At 42.4% G+C, this 20,392-nt stretch overlaps 1 protein-coding gene across 1 annotated transcript in view; it reads right to left on the reverse strand.

Annotated features, from left to right (window-relative positions):
- The window catches only part of LOC147711712 (uncharacterized), a 251,462-nt gene that overhangs the window by 183,295 nt on the left and 47,775 nt on the right, over positions 1–20,392 (reverse strand). The window contains exon 2 of the mRNA XM_086922427.1: positions 18,723–18,749. Within this exon, the coding sequence (XP_086778553.1) occupies positions 18,723–18,749 (27 nt within the window). The remainder of the gene's footprint in view (positions 1–18,722; positions 18,750–20,392) is intronic.

Raw genomic sequence — 20,392 nt, forward strand, 5'->3', positions numbered from 1 at the left:
TTGAACAGGAGATGATTTGCATTGATGTAATCTTTGAGTTGAACATAGGCCAGGAAGGACTCTCAGGTGGTCTGTAATATATGCCTACCTAAGGACTATATACCTGAAGGGTGTAGGACCTGTGCTGTCTTCCAGTCTAAGGGCCTGATTTAGTTTTGCAAACAGGGTACTCCGTTACAAACATGTGCCGTATTACTAGTGCATTTATGCTATGGCACTTTCAATAAGGTGGACGGGATATCCATCACATTTGTAATAGAGTACGACTACCTGGCTTCCAAACTCTAAATCAGGTCCCATGATCTTGAAGCCAAGAGAGAAACAAAGGTAGGCACATATGTTATGAGAATGAGGCAAAGAGTATTCTCTTAAGGAACTGAGAGAAGCCTCTGTCTTTAGTGGAGGACACTAAAGAGGCTCAGAGAGGGTAGAATGGGTCAAACATCAAATTGTACCTGAAACAGATAATTGGTGCCTAAAAAAGATGATCTCAATATCGAAAAAGTCTATGCCTACAAAACCTCCACAGAAATCCTCTCAGGGCTGGTTGATTCTTCAGACTTTTGGAAAAACTATTTCAATACCAAGAGAAAACATTTGGTAGTCGACGCAAGCCAAAATGAAAACGAGCCATCGAACTCAAAGGAAGACACCGTGCGAACATCGTGTCAAGCCCTGACTCGAACACAAAAAGGGAGCATGATCGGAGGAAGGCGAATGACAAAGACATGTCAACTTCCCCCAAAAAGCAAAATATATTGATACCTGAAGACAAACGTAAATAAAGATGCATCAATTTCAACAAAAGCGCGTAATGTCTAGAGGGCGAAGTGACTGTTTTATTAGAAAAGAAGGAATTTGATGACATACTCTGTTCACATAAAATTCCTCTCAAGACAGATCACAAAAGACCTAGGAAGGGGGCAGGACAAGAGGGAGAAAAGTATAACCAGTGGATCAAAAGATGAGCAGCAGGAAAAAGAAATCGCACAACATGATGAAGATAAATTAATAAATACATTAATATCCCCCAGAATATGACTCAGACACTTAACAGGGCATATGGCAGGACATTGAAGAAGGAGGAGTTAGACACTTATCGAACTAAAACAGCTCCACCCTATGACTTACCCTATGACTTAGCAGTACACAATGCTTTCATAGGTAGAGCAACTAATGTGTATGGGGTGCAGCTGGAGGAAGAGAGAAAGCGTTTTTCCTATTGGAATCACAAACCCCAATGAAAAGGAAACATTTTTATCTTCCTTTGCTAACCAGTAAACTTTAAAAAAGGAATATAGAACTTTAAAGATCCAGCATCAGCAAAGGCAGTCACTTTAAGGGTGAAGAAAGAGTACAAACCCTTTCCAAAAGACTTGTTACCTTTTTGTCTTTGCCACTTCCAACCACCATCTCATGAATTCAGAGCACTATGGTTGAGATCAAAAGACAGGGCAATAGAATGTATTGAGGCATCTCAGGTTAAAGCCAGACAATCACCTACAGAGAGTGGTGTCAAAATAGAGGTTTTGTCAGGTGGACAGCAAGGATTATAAAGCCATAGGGTGAAGGCATTCAGAGAACTGTGGAGTAGGGTGGCTGCTCTTGAGCGTCAGATATGTAAAAAGGGTTGAGAGAATTGTAGCTAGTTTCCAAATGCCTGGGTAAAAAGGTGGGTCTTCAATAATTTTTTGAATTTCAGTTGGTGACTGTTCAATCTCAAACGGGTGTGTAGGAAGTCCCATAAGGAGGAGCTCATGGAGTCGAGGGATTGTGCACTGCAACTTTTGATTCTCTAGGAATGGATCAGCAATAGCTGTTGGCTGGCAGATGTGAGACTTCTGGGTGGGTACTATAGGGTGAAAAGGTTTGCAAGTTAGTTTGGTGAGCTGCTATGGAGCAACCTATGTACAAGGCAAAGTGTTTTGAAGGTTGTTCTCTTTTTTTTAAATTAACCTATGTATGGATTTCAAAATCGGAATGTGGCCATGGCTCAATAAGCCAACCCTTATATGAGCTGTAAAAGTTTGAGCTCTCTGGAGCTTGGAAAGGAAAGAGCTGGGCTGGCTAGTGGATAGGATGTTGCAGTAGTCCAGGCAATAAATATTGTCATGAATAGGGTGATTTTCAGCAAAAAAATGAACTTTTGGCAGAAGCCCTTTTAGAAGACCGAGATTGTGGAAAGCCTTCTTTGTGACCAGATTTATCTAATGGATAAAAGAGTGGAGTGCTGAGTGCCCTGAGGTTATGCTTTTGGTCCACCAGAGCTGGTGAGGCAGGGGATCACTTCTGTCCAACACGGCCAGTTCCACAGGCCGAGGTGGACGGATGGAAACAGCCAAAGAAACCACCATAGCCATTGGAGCCCTGCAAGCGAACAGTCCATTGAGGAGAAAGACAAACACCAACAGGACATACAAAGGTCAAATCCAAATTCAACAGTGATTTCAAAAACCACAAAGCCTCTGAGAGGAATTGGGAGCATGTCAATGACAACAAACAAGCCATGTCAAACCTTTTTTGTGGCAGAAGAAGTGGGACAGTCCAAGCCTCGAGCAGCTAAAACAAGTGTCTCGACCATGACAGCCCACAAACAAAGCACTGCAGTTGGGGGTAGAACTAGTGTTTTTTATGTAAGAGTGGCAGAAAATCACAACAAACACGTGAGAACTAGACATAATAAAACATGGTTATTGTGTAAAATTGGAAGGCAAACCTCTAGATATACCACCAAAGAGATATTCTTGCAAAACCAAACACTAAGGGCCAGATGTAGCTAATTCATATTTACCGACTCTTAAATACAGAATTTTACCGATTCGGTATTTAAGAGTCGGTAAATATAAAGGGGGGAGATGTAGGTATTACAGATTCTGTAAATACTGAATCGTTAAGATTCGGTATTTACCGAATCTGTAAATACCGAATCGGTATTGCCTATTGATTCCTATGGGCCTTGAAGCCCATAGGAATCAATGGGCAATACCGATTCTGTAATTACAGAATCGGTAAATACCGAATTTTGCAAGGGTGCAGGGGATGTCACTTTGACACCCTCTGGCACCCCAAAAATAGGCATGTGCGCCATGTGGCACACAGACATGCCCCATGGCTAGGTGTGCATGCACACATGGGCATGCACACCTGAATTCGGTATTTTAACACCCAATTGGATTGGGTGGTAAAATACCGAATTCGTAGGGCCTTTGGGACTCAGAAGAGTCCCACCTACATCTGGGAATGACCGAATCGGTAAAAATACTGATTCGGTATTTTACAGATTCTGTAAATTTACCGATTCGGTAAATTTACAGAATCTGTAAAATCTGGCCCCCTACATCTCAAGATGCCAAATACCGGTCGGAAATGGCCGAATTCGTCCGTTTCCGACCGGTATTTGCCACCTACATCGGGCCCTTAGAGCTTCTTCTAAAGAAACATACGAATTTGTAACAATGATGCCATAGAGGAACTACCAAAGATAAAATGCAACACAGGAATTTAATTGGTATATTTCCCCATTCCAAAACATGACTAATGTCTAAGACCAATCCAAGATCTAGCTACAATATTCCCATTGAGGCATCATCATAAACAAGGAACATCACAAAAATCTCAGGGGTTTGATGGGGACAAAAATTACGAATTCAGGGTGTTGTCTTTTAGGATAAAATTTGCACCAATAGTGTTCACAAAATACTTAGCAGTTGTCTCAGCACACTTAAGATGTCAAATAATTAATGTTTATTCATGCTTAGAAGACTGACTTATAAAGGGGAACACATTTTACCAATATCAGAACAGCATAAACAAGGTCATCATTCACATCTTGTTTAAGTTGGTGTTCACAGTCAATATGAAAAAATCTCCCCATCTTCTCCAGAGAAAAATATATCTGGCTGCAGAATTGGACACACTAAGCAATGGCTGTGCTTTTTTTTTTTAAGTGTGCTGATGTTACGTGAGAGGTTTGCTTTTTCTACCAGTCACAGTCTCTGACAGTGAGGACTGGTCAAGAAAATGTTGGGCCTGATAGAATAATGCATTAAACAGCTACTCTTTGAGAGACTACAGATGAGAGCCATATCGGAATGTCTTTTGAACAAATGGTCACAGTCAGCAGTGGATTGGGACAACCTTGTGGTTGTTACAGGCAAATGACAAAGTAACTTAAATTATAGTCACACAAGTTTCTGATGAAAGGCAGATGGTGTGCATATCCAATCCCCTCTATGCAAACACCAAGGATTCATCACACGAGGGGTGGGATGCACACATGGTTAAACTCAAGATCAGAGAACATGGTTAAACTGTAGTCTGAAAAACATGCTACCCTCCTAGAATTAAAGACAGTGTTTCTAGCCCTGAAAGTATTTCACTTACAAATATTGGGATAAAGAGTACAAATTCAAGAAAACAGCACTGCAGCATTGCTGTACCTCAACAAAGAGGAGAGAACCAAATCCTACCCACTCGCTAACCTAGTTCAAGACATATGGACATGAACCAACAGAGAAGAAATATGCATGATAATTTCTAGGAGAGTGAAACACAAAAGCAGATAAGCTAAGCAGACAAAAGGGATATTTAGGCTATCTGGTTTTAGGTTTAAACCTATAATAACTGATAAAACCCCACCAAAAGGAAAATAGCCATCACTGGTGTAAATATATAAACACTGAAAAAACACCTTTGCAACCACAAACTAAGTGCCATTCAAAGAAAGGAAAATATTAGTAAAAGAGTCATTTTTATTTCTTCCTGAAGGGACCAATACAATATAACTTTGTTATACAAGGCAGCAGCAAGAATGACTGGCCTAACATTATTCTGTTTGAGTTTTGTTGTTTAGGGATGTCACTAAAATATTGTCTCTTCTTCCTTCTACTTTTTCAGTTGTGTGGTCTTTGGTCTAAAGATGCAGTGTTTAGAAGCATGTTTTAGGTCTTATTTAGTTATTTTATGAACTGTAGAGAATCAGGAAATATCAAAATCATATTTGATATTTTGGCTACATGTAATTTCCCTGATAGGTAAAACGGCTGGTTTAATAAGTATCTTTCCCAACATGTGCCATCATATTTACCCACAGACCGAGAATGGGTGAAATCCTTTGATACATCAGCCCCCTTTTCTAGAGTGCCAGTATTGATTATAGGTGAATTGCCAAACACCCCAGGCTTTAAACATTCAATGCAGGGTGTAGTGACAGGTGTATGTGAAAAGAATGTTGTCGCCAAGCATCAGACCTAGTGGTGAAAACATGACACCAGATGTTGGTAAACATGGAATGCAGTGTCACTTGGAAAGCTGCTGAAAAAAGTTCCCCCCAAGTTTGGAGTGATATTGTTTGTTTTTGCAGTAATTCAGCTACGCCTTTGAAAAAGTTGTATGATGACCTGTCAATGTCGATACCTAAGCTGAAGTGCTTCCCTGTAAGAGATCCTTACCACTTGCTAGACAGTAGGCTGAAAGCATCTTTCCAATCTTCAGAGTTAACGAAGAATGCTATTGACTTTGTAGTCCATTCTGGTGCACTGTTTTGATATGCCCTGGAACTAAAATGCAAATATTTCTCATTTTGTGGCATCAAAGAAAGAGTCATCCTAACTATGTCATTTACCTGGTGGTTCTCAGTCCTAGAGGCTGGAATGCCTTATTATACATGTGGCGACCGTTTACAGAATATTTGCTTTGTTATGATGCCAAAGGCAAGAAATGTGATGATCTTTTGTCACATATTGATAGTGAGGTGAAAAAGGTACAGTCTACTGCATGCTTAAGTGTTTACAGGAAAGCATGACTGCTGTAGTGAACATAATCAAAATACTAGAGTCTGAAAACGAAACGCCTATGTCAACTAACTGTTCAGTGTAATTGGTGTAGATGTGAATCATTCCTTGAGAGTAGGCTGGGTGACACTTTTAGTGACTTTGGCACTGCAAAGTTCTTCATGTTAGATTCCTTGCCATTTGATAAGCAAAGAAATGTTGAGCATTTTAGGAAACTTTATTTTACAGTCTATGGGGAATGGCTAGCAATGATGCATAGAAATGGCCCTTCATCAACCATGGCATTTGAAGTTAATGAAGCCACACTAGGGAACTCTGCACATGCTCTAGATCTCTTCTTTTTTTATTCTGCAGACTTTGAAAAGTACTGCTTCAATTTTGACTGCTTCAATAACTGAGGGCATATGTGCCCAGTTCAATGAATATGTTGCCGAACATGTCCTAGAGAATCACAATCTTCAGATATACCAGTACTGGCATGAAGAGCTATGTCATTGGCCAGAGTTAGCAAATTGTGTACTGGCTGTTTTGGTGTTACACGTCTCAAGTGCCAATGTTGAGAGGGCCTTTTCACAGATAAACCTTTGCATAGGAAGGAAAGAGCGAGCGTGCATGACCAAAGACTCACTAAAGAAGTATTGTATGGTATGATATACTACAAACAGTTTGATGTGTAAACATGTATTTGGATCTCATATACCCTGTACACATGCTATCTATACACATGGTCTGTCAGCGCAGAAAGCAAGCAATAATTATAAGAAAATAATTCCAGTAACACCGAAAAAACACTGTTTCTGTTGTTTTTAATGGCGCAAAAATGTGTAACCACTGATAACCACTATTTTTTAAGGTCCGGCCCCTGTTCCAGCTTCTTTGAAGGTAATACCCCTCTCCTCTCTAAGTAGTCTTCTGAGTTTGGCTCGCGCGTGAGTGTGACTGATTCTCATAATCTTGGCATTGCCATGGCTAATGTCACACAACTCCAGAAGATGCATCTCCCTCAGACGATATGCATCTTAGACATACCCACAAGTGTAATTTTTTAGAGGAAATTTTCTGTCCAATTCATCTTCTCCCACTTTGGATATCTTAACTCTGCAGCGAATCAAAGCCCTGCTTCAAAACAGACCCTAAGATTCAACGTGAGCAAGAAGTGTTTTAGCAAAGACTTGTGCTAACATTTGAAAATTGCCCGAGACAAAATCATTTGAAGTGCTGTGGATCTTACTTTAATTGTGTGCCTCCTACACCATTTCTTTTCGTTTCTCATACTACCCTTCCACAATAAGCATCACCTTCAATGTCAAACATAATGACCAATATTTCTATGTTGCCATTCAAAATACACACCTTGCCAAATTATCTGCTTGCACACATTCTACAATTGAAAGGAATCAGTTAATGCCCTGTGGATCCCATCTCAATGGAAGCTCTCATTATGTATCAAACAGATGAAAATAGATGCATGAAATCAAATCTAGGCAAAGAGCCAAGTATGGGGAAAATGGAACGCCCGCAGGGGCAATGTTTTTGTTTCCCCCTCCATCCCGGGAAAGGATTCTCATGGACAAGTCATTTCACAAAAGTAACCGATGAAGAACAGTGAGGGGTGGGGAGGATCTGAATAGGAGGAACTAGGGAATGATACGCACAGTTGACTTGTCTGTTTTGAGCTGTAGTTATTTTTTATGCTTGCTATATCATTGTAAATTTCAATAAAAAAAGTTCCCCCAAAAAATCTAGGCAAAGAGCTCACTATACCACAGAGGAATCTACAACAGCTGTACTTGTTGAGCTTACTTTTAAGCACTTTAAAGACAAAATAATTCTTCAACACTCTGTTATACTCTCAAACCAAATGAGAGCAAAAGGCAAGCAAGCTCACTTGACAAAATATGGTGAAGCTTGCAACATATGAAATATCTAAATAACGTCAGTGACAAAAATCAAACTAACTCAAAAATCAAATAAGAAATATTCTTAGAGACATGAAAGACCTTTTTGCTACAGTGGCAACACTAGGCTACCTATTCCCATCAGCACTCTCCCCTTCTTTAAAAATATTGTAAAAAGATCTGAGGACTTGCAGAAAAAAATCTAAAACATTTGATCCAACATCTTTCACACAAACGCTTCATTTATACCTCGAGCATCCCTAACGCTCAATCCCTGAATGGTCCACGATTAATCAAATTAACCAATGTTCCTAGATACTCTTGACACAGTTACGCATTCTTCATCCTGTGATGACTCAATTCCAAACATTTGGACAGTAACTTCATTAGGTTCCACTCACATTAAGAAACGTGTTCTATAATCCAATTGCTATATTCACTTTCAAAAGAAACCGAAGTACCTTCTATGCACAAGCCAACTAAAAATAGCAGTGTACCTATCTGAACTTTGGAAATGTGATCCTGGCTAGCATCCTGTCATCCTCTCTTGCACCTCTTAAAGCAGTCTTTCAACTCAAGTCCTAGCTCACATAGTCCAAGAAAAATGTTACAACATCGCCCTGATTTTAAAAGCCTTGCACTGGTTGCTTTTAGAAGCAAGGATCAAGACTAAATCATCTGCATTATGACCAAAGCCATCCTACCTGGATCATACACCATATTTAGCCAACATACTATCACAGGTGGTCAACAGGGTGGAGGATCAAAGACTCTCTACAAACTGAGGCCACAAAATGTAACATACCTTAAGCCATGAAGCACTCCTAGGAGAAAGGTATATTTTAGATCAACATACTCTTTTGAAGCTCCCTGTTGTATGTGTACACTTCATTCAATATGACTACTTGGTGTCTGTAGTCCTTTCTTAGTGTCTCTACCTTCTCTACCTCCCATACTACCTAAGAGTGTTCTATCTTGTGTGTGAGGATTCCAGCCTTGGCAGTTGATGGTCTGGTCAGCTGTGAGGTTTACTGCTCTGCTATCTTATTCTATGTAACTTAATAAACCCATCTTAACTACCTGAAGACGTGTCCTGCCACCTACTTAAATTATCTACAACACTCCCTTATTGTCCTAATTCTTGCAATAATAATAAAACCACTCCTCACCCTTCTGTAGATCCTAGACCTACAGTTATCTTGTGCTCTGATATTACGTCATCAGTTTTGATTTATGTGTTTATTGACTGCAGTATAAAGTCAATTGAAAGCACTGCCTTATGAGCCTTTAACTGTAACTTGATGAATATGAATCAAATGAAATAGCATAAAACTGCTTTGTCTTTGACCCATGCACTAACACAAATTGTCAACGCATTTCTGGCTCACCAAATATTATACTTTCGCTAATTTGAATGGTTCAAAACTTCAGCAGTCACTCATTTGAAAGCATTTCAACAAGAAACACTGCATGAACTTATCAGTAGTATTAAAGAACATAGATTGTATGTGTAGAGTTAGGTGTAGTGAAGGTGGTGTTGGGGAATGTTAGTGAAGATGAAGACAATTAGGTAACGGACACTGAGTGCCCCACATCTATTAGCGATGGGGAAGCAGGTATGCAAATATGTGTGAGGGCTCGAGCCCAGTAGTTGCATAAAAACCTCACTTTTATGAGGGTTCTCAAACCATGAGCATCTTATGAGGCTTGTTGTATACTATTCGAATGTGAACTACATCCTAAATTAGCTAAGTAACGTATGCAAAGTATAGTTCATTTATCACTGAGACAGGTGTTTATAAAATACACTCTCTGATTAAATCTTTCTTTTCTCAGTTTAACACCTTGCGCACCTAATCTAATCACAATGATTATTTTGAATTTTGAAGTTGATTGACAAGTAGATGAAACAATGGGTACTCCATTACATAGTTTTCCAAGTACAGCAGAAGGCCTATATACTAATACCAACTGATAGGAAATAAAAGAGAAATACGGGTAGGGGGATCCTCACAGTGGTATAACACGAAAATACTCTCCTCTATCTCACAGATATTCATTGGTTTAGGGCTGAATGGAGACCCTGGGATCTTGGTGACCCTTGGAATGTTGGGCTCCCCTTCCTCAGCAGAGGCTGCAGGGGCTTGCATTATGCCACTGGATCCTCAAAGTTAACTAGGATTTATCAGTAAAATGGGCTTCAGGGGGAAGTTGGCTTACCAGCTCCAGAAATAACAAGCATTTACAATGCAACGGTCTCGCCTTTGCAAAAGTTAAAGCTATTGGGCATTGTAAATGACAATTTTTTTATTTATGTGTTGGTTTTGAAAACAGATAAATAAATGGCATTGTCATTTACAATGCCAATAGCTTAATCTCACGCAAATGCGATACCTATTGCATTTTCACCCACACACAGAGAGAGCCACACTCACACATAGATGTGGTGGATGTTGTGGTGGATCTGGTGGATGTGGTGTTGGATGTGGTGGATGTGGATGTGGATGTGGTGGTGTTAGATGTGGTGGTGGTGGATGTGGTGGTGGTGGATGTGGTGGATGTGGTGGTGGATGTGGTGGTGGATGTGGTGGGGGTGGTGGATGTGGTGGATGTGGTGGTGGTGGATGTGGTGGTGGTGGGTGTGGTGGTGGTGGTGGATGTGGTGGTGGATGTGGTGGATGTGGTGGTGGTGGATGTGGGTGATGTGGTGGTGGATGTGGTGGTGGTGGCGGATGTAGTGCTGGAGGATGTGGTGGTGGATGTGGTTGTGGATGTGGTGGATGTGGTGGTGGTGGATGTGGTGATGCATGTGGTGGTGGTGGATGTGGTGGTGGATGTGGTGGTGGCGGTGGGTGTTGTGGTGGTGGTGGATGTGGTGGTGGATGTGTTGGTGGTGGATGTGGTAGTGGTGGATGTGGTGGAGGATGTGGTGGATGTGGCAGTGGTGGTGGATATGGTGGTGGTGGACGTGGTGGATGTGGTGGTGGATGTGGTGGTGGTGGATGTGGTGCTGGATGTGGTGGATGTGGTGGTGGATGTGGTGATGTATGTGGTGGTGGATGTGGTGGTGGTGGTGGATGTGGTGGATGTGGTGGTGGTGGATGTGGTGGCGGATGTGGTGGTGTATGTGGTGGTGATGGTGGATGTGGTGGTGGATGTGGTGGTGGATGTGGTGGTGGGGGATGTGGTTGTGGATGTGGTTGTGGATGTGGTGGTGGATGTGGTGATGGTGGATGTGGTGGATATGGTGGTGGATGTGGTGGTGGAGGATGTGGTGGATGTGGTGGTGGATGTGGTTGTGGATGTGGTGGATGTTGTGGTGATGGATGTGGTGGTGGATGTGGTGGTGGTGGATGTGGTGGATGTGGTGGTGGTGATGGTGGATGTGTTGGTGGTGGATGTGGTGGTGGATGTGGTGGTGGATGTGGTGGATGTGGCGGTGGTGGTGGATATGGCGGTGGAGGATGTGGAGGATGTGGTGGTGGATGTGATGGTGAATGTGGTGGTGGTGGATGTGGTGGATATGGTGGTGGTGGATGTGATGGAGGTGGTGGTGGTGGATGTGGTGGTGGTGGATGTGGTAGTAGATGTGGTGGTGGATGTGGTGGTGATGGTGGATGTGGTGGCGGATATGGTGGTGTTTGTTGTGGATGTGGTGGTGATGGTGGATGTGGATGTGGTGGTGGATGTGGTAGTGGATGTGGTTGTGGATGTGGTGGTGGATGTGGTGGTGGTGGATGTGGTGGTGGTGGTGGATGTGGTGGACGTGGTGGTGGTGGATGTGGTGGTGGTGGACGTGGTTGTGGTGGATTTGGTGGTGGTGGTGGATGTGGTGGACGTGGTGGTGGTGGTGGTGGACGTGGTGGTGGTGGATGTGGTGACAACAGGAGACGGTCCCAAAATGGCAGGGCGCACACGTGTTTCCAGTCCAAAAGCAGCTCTGAATGTGTTTGGTATCAAAATGGCAGAGCGGGGGTTGGGGAGAAAGACGCGCTATACTTTAAAACAAACTTCACGCTCGTGCACAGAAGGGTAACTGCGGCATTCTTGCAGCATATGAGGTGCTGTTGTGGCTGCAGCAGCCCCCAGAACTCACAGTCGTTGTTGATGGTCTGTTCCACGGCCTCGGCTGTGAACATGGGGGGTTCCCCGTCCTCCTTGTCGGGGGCCGCGGCCCAGCCTGCAGCAGCCGGCAGTGCAGCTCCCCGAAGAGGCTCTCCATGCAGGCGGTCAGGTAGATGGCGGCGTGCTCGTGGATGCGCAGAGCCACCCGGCTGTCCACCATCCAGCTGTAGAAGCGGCCCACGGACAGGGTCAGCCCGCAGCATGCAGATTTACCCCAGCTCAGGCGGTCGGCGCCGCCGGTGCTCATGTTGTAGAGGGAGAGGGCACCCAGCACCGCCGCCGTGCCGCCCGCGGACAGGCTCCAGGTGAGCACCCCCTCTGACCCTCGGAATCTGCCATACCTGTAGCGGGAGTACCCCGGTCAACCTAGTGAGAGCCGGCTGCTCCCAAGTGTATCGCTCGCTGCGCCATATCAGAGGGAGTGATCAGACCCGCGGCGCCGCTGGGGAGTCCTTGGAGAGCATCCCAGAAGTGTGAGCACCCGGGCCAGCCGTCTGCTGGAGTCCCTACTTTAGTGGGAACTATTTCCTCTTCTATCTCCGAGATGTCTGCGAAAATTAGAACGATGACAAGCAGTGTGGTGGCCCCCAGCATCCAGCGCCTGCGTTCCAGATGCATCGCTCGGAGCGGGCAGAGGCAGCTGCGCACTGAGCCCTGCAACAAAAGAGCCGCGTGAGGATTCCCTTGCTCGCCTTCTCCTCACAGACTCACAATATCGGCTACTGCCCCAGACTACAACTCGGCACTCAGAGGCCTGTATCTAGTTCACTTAGGTGTAACCTCATGAGCCCCCAATGTTTGAAAATGCCCTGTGTGGTGCTCACGCAATCGGCACCCCGGGTAACTGCGCAATTAGTTTGTGAAAATGGTGGTCTGGGGAGGGGAGCAAAAAACCAACAAGCGCTCGCCATTTGTCTATAAGCCCCGTCCTTTTCAGACTGGGGGGCGTGTTTTTGACTTTCTTTCTAGGATGTAAACAACAGTCAAAAACACGCCCCCCCAACCTGAAAAGGACAGGGCTTAGAGACAAATGGTTCTTCTTTCTATTTAGGCCCCGTCCTTTTCAGACTGGGGGGCGTGTTTTTGACTGTTGTGTACAGCCTAGAAAGAAAGTCTAAAACATGACCCCCAATCCGAAAAGGACGGGGCTTAGATCCAAAGAAGAACGTCACTGGGACTTCTTCTCCAATGGCTGGCCACTGTTTAGGAGGCCAGTCAATGGAGAAGAGGGGCGGGCTTAACGTCTCTACTCCAAGTCATTTAATTTTGCCAGCGAGACTGCGCATTTACGCAGCCTACGCTAGCCGAGACCTAAAAATAGCCAAAGTTTGCAATTTCTATGTGTACTTTTCTCTTAATGCTTTTAAACCATGCAATCATTTTTACTGATGACATCACTTGTGGATCAAGACTTTTATATTTATCATACACACAATGTAAGTCATATTGAACTCCTACACATTCTTTGTTATTCTTCTCATATTTAACCCTGTACTTTACCCTTACCCGTATTTGAAAGATTTTCCTTTACCCTGGCGCCTTATCCTTAACTCTAACCTTCTCACCTTTGACCTCTTTGCTCTCACCTTTAACTCATACCCTCTCACTTTTTATTCCTAAATTTTAAATTGTATTCACATTATCTCACCGGAAATCTTTTTCCCGGAGCCTTAATCTCCTCATTTTATCACCGTTAGATCCCCTCCATACTGTGTTTAATCTTCCATCTTAAGCCACCGCCCTCATACACTAATAACCTACCCACTTCCTTATGGCTCCTTTTCTTAGTATGCCAAGAAGACACTTTTATTGTCTTTGTGTTACTTGTACTGCAGAGGATATCATTATCTATGACTGTTCCAATTACACATAATCTCTAAGAAAGTAAGAGTATGGTGTTCCACTGGTGCTTGAATAAGATACAATCTTTCTTCACCCTGACTTTCACGTCTGTGTTTCCTTCTCATTAATACAGAGATCTTCAGTTCTGGTATTCGAGAGCCACAATCAATTTTGGTTTTCAGAATTTCCGAATGAGATAAATTTACATGCAGTGAATTAAATGGAAATAATTAACATATCCAGTGATTAACATGAAACTAGGTTGAGTACAACTCACATAATTTAATTTTGGTAATTATCCGAAAATGTATGCAAAATTACTCAAAATGGAGATCTGACATTTTGCCCTATATTTTAGTGTGAAAGGTGTCCATGCATCCATTTTTGATTTGAGGTCACATTTTACACTACACAAAACATGTGACGTGGCAAATGGGATAATTTTGTGAATTTTGTGTAACAAGTGCAACTTGAAATTTTGGAAATTATGCAATATTACTTAGGTGTAATGAAACTTTTCGTGTCACTGCTTGAAACCCCAGCCTGATATAAGTGTTGTGTGGCTAAGAGAAACGGCCCTCTGACTTAACACTGTCCTTTCACTATTAACTTGTTCCATGCGTCGGACGACCCCAGGCTGTCCGACGTCACAGTGGGCGTGTGCGGAGGATAGCCAGTGGCTGTCCAAACTCCGCCCACTCATTATTTCGCCTGCACCGAGGCGGAATTCGCGCCGCGGTCAACGGGTTAAACCCTGCTTTTCCAACTTCAGCCCTAGCCCATTTGCCTTTATCTCAAGACCAACCTTTAACTCACACCCTGTGACCCGTAAAACAAATCACGTCACTTCCTCGTGACTTCCTTCAGCCGTGTGCCAAATACTGAAAGTGTTCAACTGAGCTTTTTATCTCTATTTACCTCTACCTCGTTTCTTTTCACCATTTGGCTTATGCCCTATAATTTTTTACCCAAACTCTCTCTCACCTATCACCAGGTTACTCTCGCATTTTACGTACAACCTTGCATTTTCAGGTCGAGCCTACTAGTGCATGTGCTGTCTGTCGCAAGACACATTGTGGCCTTAACAAGAACAGGGAGTGGCGTTGAGGCTGCCCATTGATTATGATTGGTTGTCTTTCCTGCCAGCCTAATTTGCCTGCTTCCTATTTGTGTCCCAGCTTGTTCATTTTGTGTTTGTCCTTCCAAGGAGAATTGCCTCTCTACAATCGGTTCGTTTGGTGTCTGTGCTCATTGTCAGGAAACTATGTTGTCTTTTTGTGCAGTCGCTGCATGTGAGTTCACGTGTTTCCAAACTCTTTCACTCACATGTGTTTTCCTTTCCCTGCATTGGACACAATGCACAGATGAAGCCTTGTGCTTCCACTTTTTCATACTGCTTTAACTATATTCTTGGGATGTATGACGTTACAACGCATGCTTTTACCACGCATGCTGTTACACCGCAGGTTTTACTACGCATACCATTACAACGCATAACGCTTTGGGGTGCTGGATAGTGATTAGTTTAATTTACTATTCCAACTCTAGCCCCCGTGGACACTAGGGAAGGTGTTGGATAGTAAATTAAATCTATTCCCTAACCTAGAGCGCACCCCAGCGCAATGCGTTGTAATGGTTTTCGTTGTAAAACCTGCGTTGTAAGAGCACTGCGTGGTAAAAGTTGCGTTGTAAAGGATGTTTCCCATATTCTTGCTTTGTAAGTTGCCGTCTTAATTTAGAACAATATTGATTTTCGTACGCACATGCACTGGCACTCTCTTGCTTCCGCTTTAAAACTGTTTGTCTGCCTGTGCGCGTGTGTGACTGACTTTTTAGGTTGCTTAAACATATGTTTATACTTTGTTCCATTGCCTTTGTGTGTTCTGTGTATTTCAAGGTTCACACTTCAAGGTGGTTTTGCTTCTCCACTGACCATACGGAGTCACATACTTGTAATCCGACCCTCTAAATCGGCTCACTCCTGCTGGATTTGAGGCAGGCTGGTAGTAAACCTTTCTGAATAACACGTGCCCTTTGTTTTCAGCACCGCTTCCCAGTGTTACGAGATGGCAAATGCAAGCATTACACAAAGGTTATGGCAGCCACAGAAATCCTGCCATTTAGAGCATGGACTTTCAATTCCCTTAGCGTTTACAGGGTTCATCTGACTGGAAAAGAAGCCCACAGTCCACCAGTAAAGAGATATGGAGGTTTGTGGTTCTTAGAGTCAACATGCGCTTACATTGAGAAGTGTTTTTACCAAAGTGCCCCCCCCCCCCGCACATGATAGAGCAAATATTTCAAAACCACATTACATGACACTTTATCGATTCAGACACAAAATTCTGAATGTGCCCATTGCACAAAGTACACGAAGTAATACAAAAATAGAGACAAGTGAAGTAACAGCACTGTAAAAGTGAGCTTGAGAGAGCTAGAAAAGGAGAAACTACATTGCTAAATATTTATAACTCTTACTAAAAGATTTCATAACAAGGTTTCTTATGAAATGATGTTTTATTGTTCACGTAGGATTGCAAACTAATGAATCTAAAGATGAGGCCGAACAGTTCTATTGCCTTTCATTGCAAATGTATTGTAATCAGATTGTGGTGCAATCATGCGATAAAATTAGCTGGGAAGTTGAAATTTACAGAGATAGTAGAGACCTTAATGATTTTAAAAATGCAGAAACTATTTTGGGAAATGTTTTTTTTAGAATAATTTACATGTATGGATTTTTGACAATTTGTGGCAGCAGTCCAAAGCTAATGCTAATCAATTTTGTGTGATAATACATGGGTGAAAAATGTATTATTCTTTTATTATGAAATAACGATATGATGCATTATATTTAATTCCAATTAATTTTAATTCATTTAGAACTGATGTAAGCATTATAAGCAGTAAACGTGTTCTTCCTGGGGCAGAATTTGTTTTTCCCCTAGCAAACATAGTAATTCATTAACATTTTTGCAAACTTTGCTTTATTTGTTCTGTGCACACTTCAGCATATATACAAAGAACATTCTTTTGAAGTTTATGGTGGAATTGACCAGTGGAAAAATCAGCTCTCACCCATGCCAAAATCTGTAACCTTATACATTTTCTACCGTTGACTAACTTGTGAGGCCCGGAAAGCCAAGTCGTTCACATGCAATGCTTGGGAAAGAATGCATGAGTAACTAAATGTATTTTGTGACAACATACGTAAACTAATCATATGATGGACCGACTAGTGGAGTGACACCATGTCTGATAAGGTGACATAAGTACTATAAAAGAAGAAACCCCAAAGGAGGGGCTGTGCCATTATTTTTCTTTTCTTTTCAATGCCGGACGCACACGTCTCAAAAGATTTTATGGAACACCACTCATTTAGTTTTGGATCTTATCCTTTTCTCACAATCCCTAATTTTCTCTATCTTGAACTTCCCTTTGGCTAATGGTGCAACACTCATAAAGTCTACTTGGAATTCTTCCTTGCCAAACGAATTGATTTTTGCTTCTTTTCACCAAAGCTCGTGGACTCGCCCTTAGAGGACTTTAACCCCTTCCATGCTGGTGACGAACCCCAGCCGTCATGCACTACGGTGCTCGTGTGCTGATGACGGCTGGGGTTCGTCATGCCCCGCCCGTGTTCGTCCGGCGGCCGCACACGGGAAAAATCGCGGCCGCACGGAAGGGGTTAATAAATTGATTGTTTTTCCCATTTGCTTTGAATCTTTGATAGAACTGAACTATTCCTTTGCCTCTAATGGTGTAGGAAGCATGCAATCTCATATCGGATGTTTGTTTAAACTATCCTCTTTGGATTAGTAAGTCTGACTGAATGTGTGGTCTAAAAGTACATCTTCTAAGAATTTTGACAGAGATGCGTAAGCAATAGCTTATTTGTATAACTTTTGGGACATTAGTACAATACCTATCTAAATTGTCTTATTGTTTACTGGTGTTCTTTATTTGAACTCTATTAAATTAATCTATTATTCTAAAGGAGTTGTAGGGAGTATCAGCAAATATTTTAAGAATATCAGGTTCCCCTTCTTTTATTTTGATTGTAGTAGCAGAGGGTCTGGTTTGTATCATTTTAGTTAGACTTAAATTCTTTAGAAGATTGAAACTCTCCATTGCAATACTTTATTTTTACAGTATGGTCCTGAGAGTTGTGCATTTGAACCTAATTTCAAATTTGTGAGTGAGTAAAAAATTAATGGTCCTCATTGGGTGACTAACATTTGTGAATGGACACCCTAATTCCCAACCCTCCTATCGGCGGAGAAAATCCATCAGAGGCCCATTCACCTCTGTGGTTGGGGTCATGCTGTAATCCATCTAATGGCAGGGGGCCCAGTGCAGTTAGAGGGATAGATGAGTAAGTAGTATATTGGAAAGTTGAAAGATTTATACTGCTTACTCTGGGTCAAAACTTTGGTAGCAGAGGAATGGTCCTGCCTAGAGAAGTGAGGCTTTAGGGTACCAACAAGAAAGTCATCATATTGTGAAAGTCCAAAGAGCCCAAAATGTTTGTTCAGCAAACTGAAGGATATGGCTTAGGGTAAGTTATTTATTTCAATACATGGCCCAGTAACTTTAAAGTGCTACAAGGCCACTCACTTTATTGCTCAGGCATGCTGTGAAAATAAATTATTTACATTTTGACACAGCATTGTTGGAATAGTACTGTAAAATTTGGATGCTTTCGCATCATAATGGTGTATACACCAAGACTCATATGTTGTGATCCATGCACACACACATGCTCACATGGTGGCCATCTTCAAATAATCAACAAAATTGCTGCCATACAGGCACATGCACCACAATCTATTGGCACAATCACGTTGTGACAGATGTTCTGATGTGCCAAGCACTTTAAAACAACCATTAGCAAATCAATGTCTCGCTCTTCTTTAAAGGCAAGACCTAATTGGCTTTGCCAATGTATGTTTTTTAACCTGCTGTCTCTTAACATTGCACCCACGATGCTTTGCGTTCTTATCGCCATTTCAAACACATTACTGGCAGACATAAGCATGCAAATAGAAGATGAACGAAGACTTACTGATCTGCAGGAGGCTTCTCGGAATAGCTGGAAAGCAAACAGAAAGATAAATGTCAGAGATAAAGTTAGACACGCACGTCACGTTTACAGACAAAGTGTAATGTGTTTCTGGGAAAGCTTTAGGGGCATATCAACAAGGCGGCAATAAAAAATTATCGCCGCTTTTGCGTCCGTTTTCGGCCGAAAAGTGGCGGTAATTTTATCTCTATATCAGCAAGGTCACGCTACTGCGTGAATCCTTGCCTTAACGCCCTTTTCCGTAATGCCCACCTTTTCATCGCTAATGAGATGCAAAGTGGGCGTTTCAGCTCAAAATAACTGGAGAAATGTCGCTAACCGACATTTCTCCAATTATCAATGGGTGAGCTAACAAGCATAGCGATAAGAAAAGTAGCGCTAACCTTGGTTATCGCTACTTTCCTTACGCCTGCTTTTAGATTGACTTGATATCCAATGGAATGTGGATATCATGGATGAGTCTGCCCTGCCGGCAAAAATTATCCTAGCGCTAAGTGCGCTTAGCGATAATTATCGCCGGTTGTTGCTGATATGCCTCTTATTTTTAAATCGATGCAGTGCTTTCGTGTTCGGCAAACCTCTTGTTTCTCAGGCCTTATTTTGGAAAGTATCCTTCTGTGAATGGGCTCTTAATTTGCTCTTTAAGAAGGACACTCGAAAGCTAAGCTTCCTTGAAAATAATACAGTGCAGGCAGCATTTTTTGCCATCAGTTTTCTGACCCGCACTTTCCCAGCCGAAAAACAGGCCTGGTCCGTTCTTACAAAATTAGTTTAGCTCGTAGAGCCGTTAGTGGAAGTTTTATCCGGCATTAAACTGGCAGTTCTACATGGAGCCTTCCAACTTCCCTCCACATTGTGTGGAAAAAGAGTTGTTTAATGTTTTCAGTAGTGCAAGGTGTGAGAAAGTGGCTCTATATATACTGGACCAGGATAAGGTACAGTGTGTATAGAGTACACAAACCCCAGAGGTATAACAGAGGTTAAAGCCAGGTGTGACCTTACTCTCTAAAGTGGTAGCTTGGTCGAGCAGTAAGGCAGTACCAGAGGACAGTGTAAAGCATTTGTTGTACACACTCAGTCAGCAAAAGGTATACGGCCAGATTCATCAAGCTTAATTGCGCTCGCAAAGGGCCAGATTCTGAGAATCTGGCCCTTTGCGAGTGCAATTTTTGCATTTGGGATTCATCATCCCAAATGCAAAATTCGCTAATAAAGAATTCGCACATTTGCGAGGAATTACATTTAAGGAATCTCTATTTGAGATTCCTTAAATGCAATTCATGAACCATTTCAAAATTGCGAAATCGCAATTTTGGGCCGCTATTTACCGCGAGGTCAAACCTCGTGGTAAATAGCGAAAACTTAGAAAAATGCATTTAAATGCATTTTTCTAAGTTGCATGTTACACACACACATGTTCTTTGGACATGTGTGTGCGCAACACCAATGTAGATTACATTTCAGGGGTGCTACAGGGTGTCCTTTGGACACCCTGGCACCCTTGAAATCGCATCCTTTTTGTGATTAGCAATTTGCTAATCGCAAATAAGGAATTGTAGGAATCGCAATTTATTTAGCGATTCCTACATGAATCCCGTTTTGCAAGTCCTTAATAGCGATTCCTTAATAATCGCTATTAAGGACTCGGAAAA

This window comes from Lissotriton vulgaris, chromosome 5, assembly GCF_964263255.1.
Source record: "Lissotriton vulgaris chromosome 5, aLisVul1.2, whole genome shotgun sequence".
In the NCBI taxonomy this organism is placed as follows: Eukaryota; Metazoa; Chordata; class Amphibia; order Caudata; family Salamandridae; genus Lissotriton; species Lissotriton vulgaris.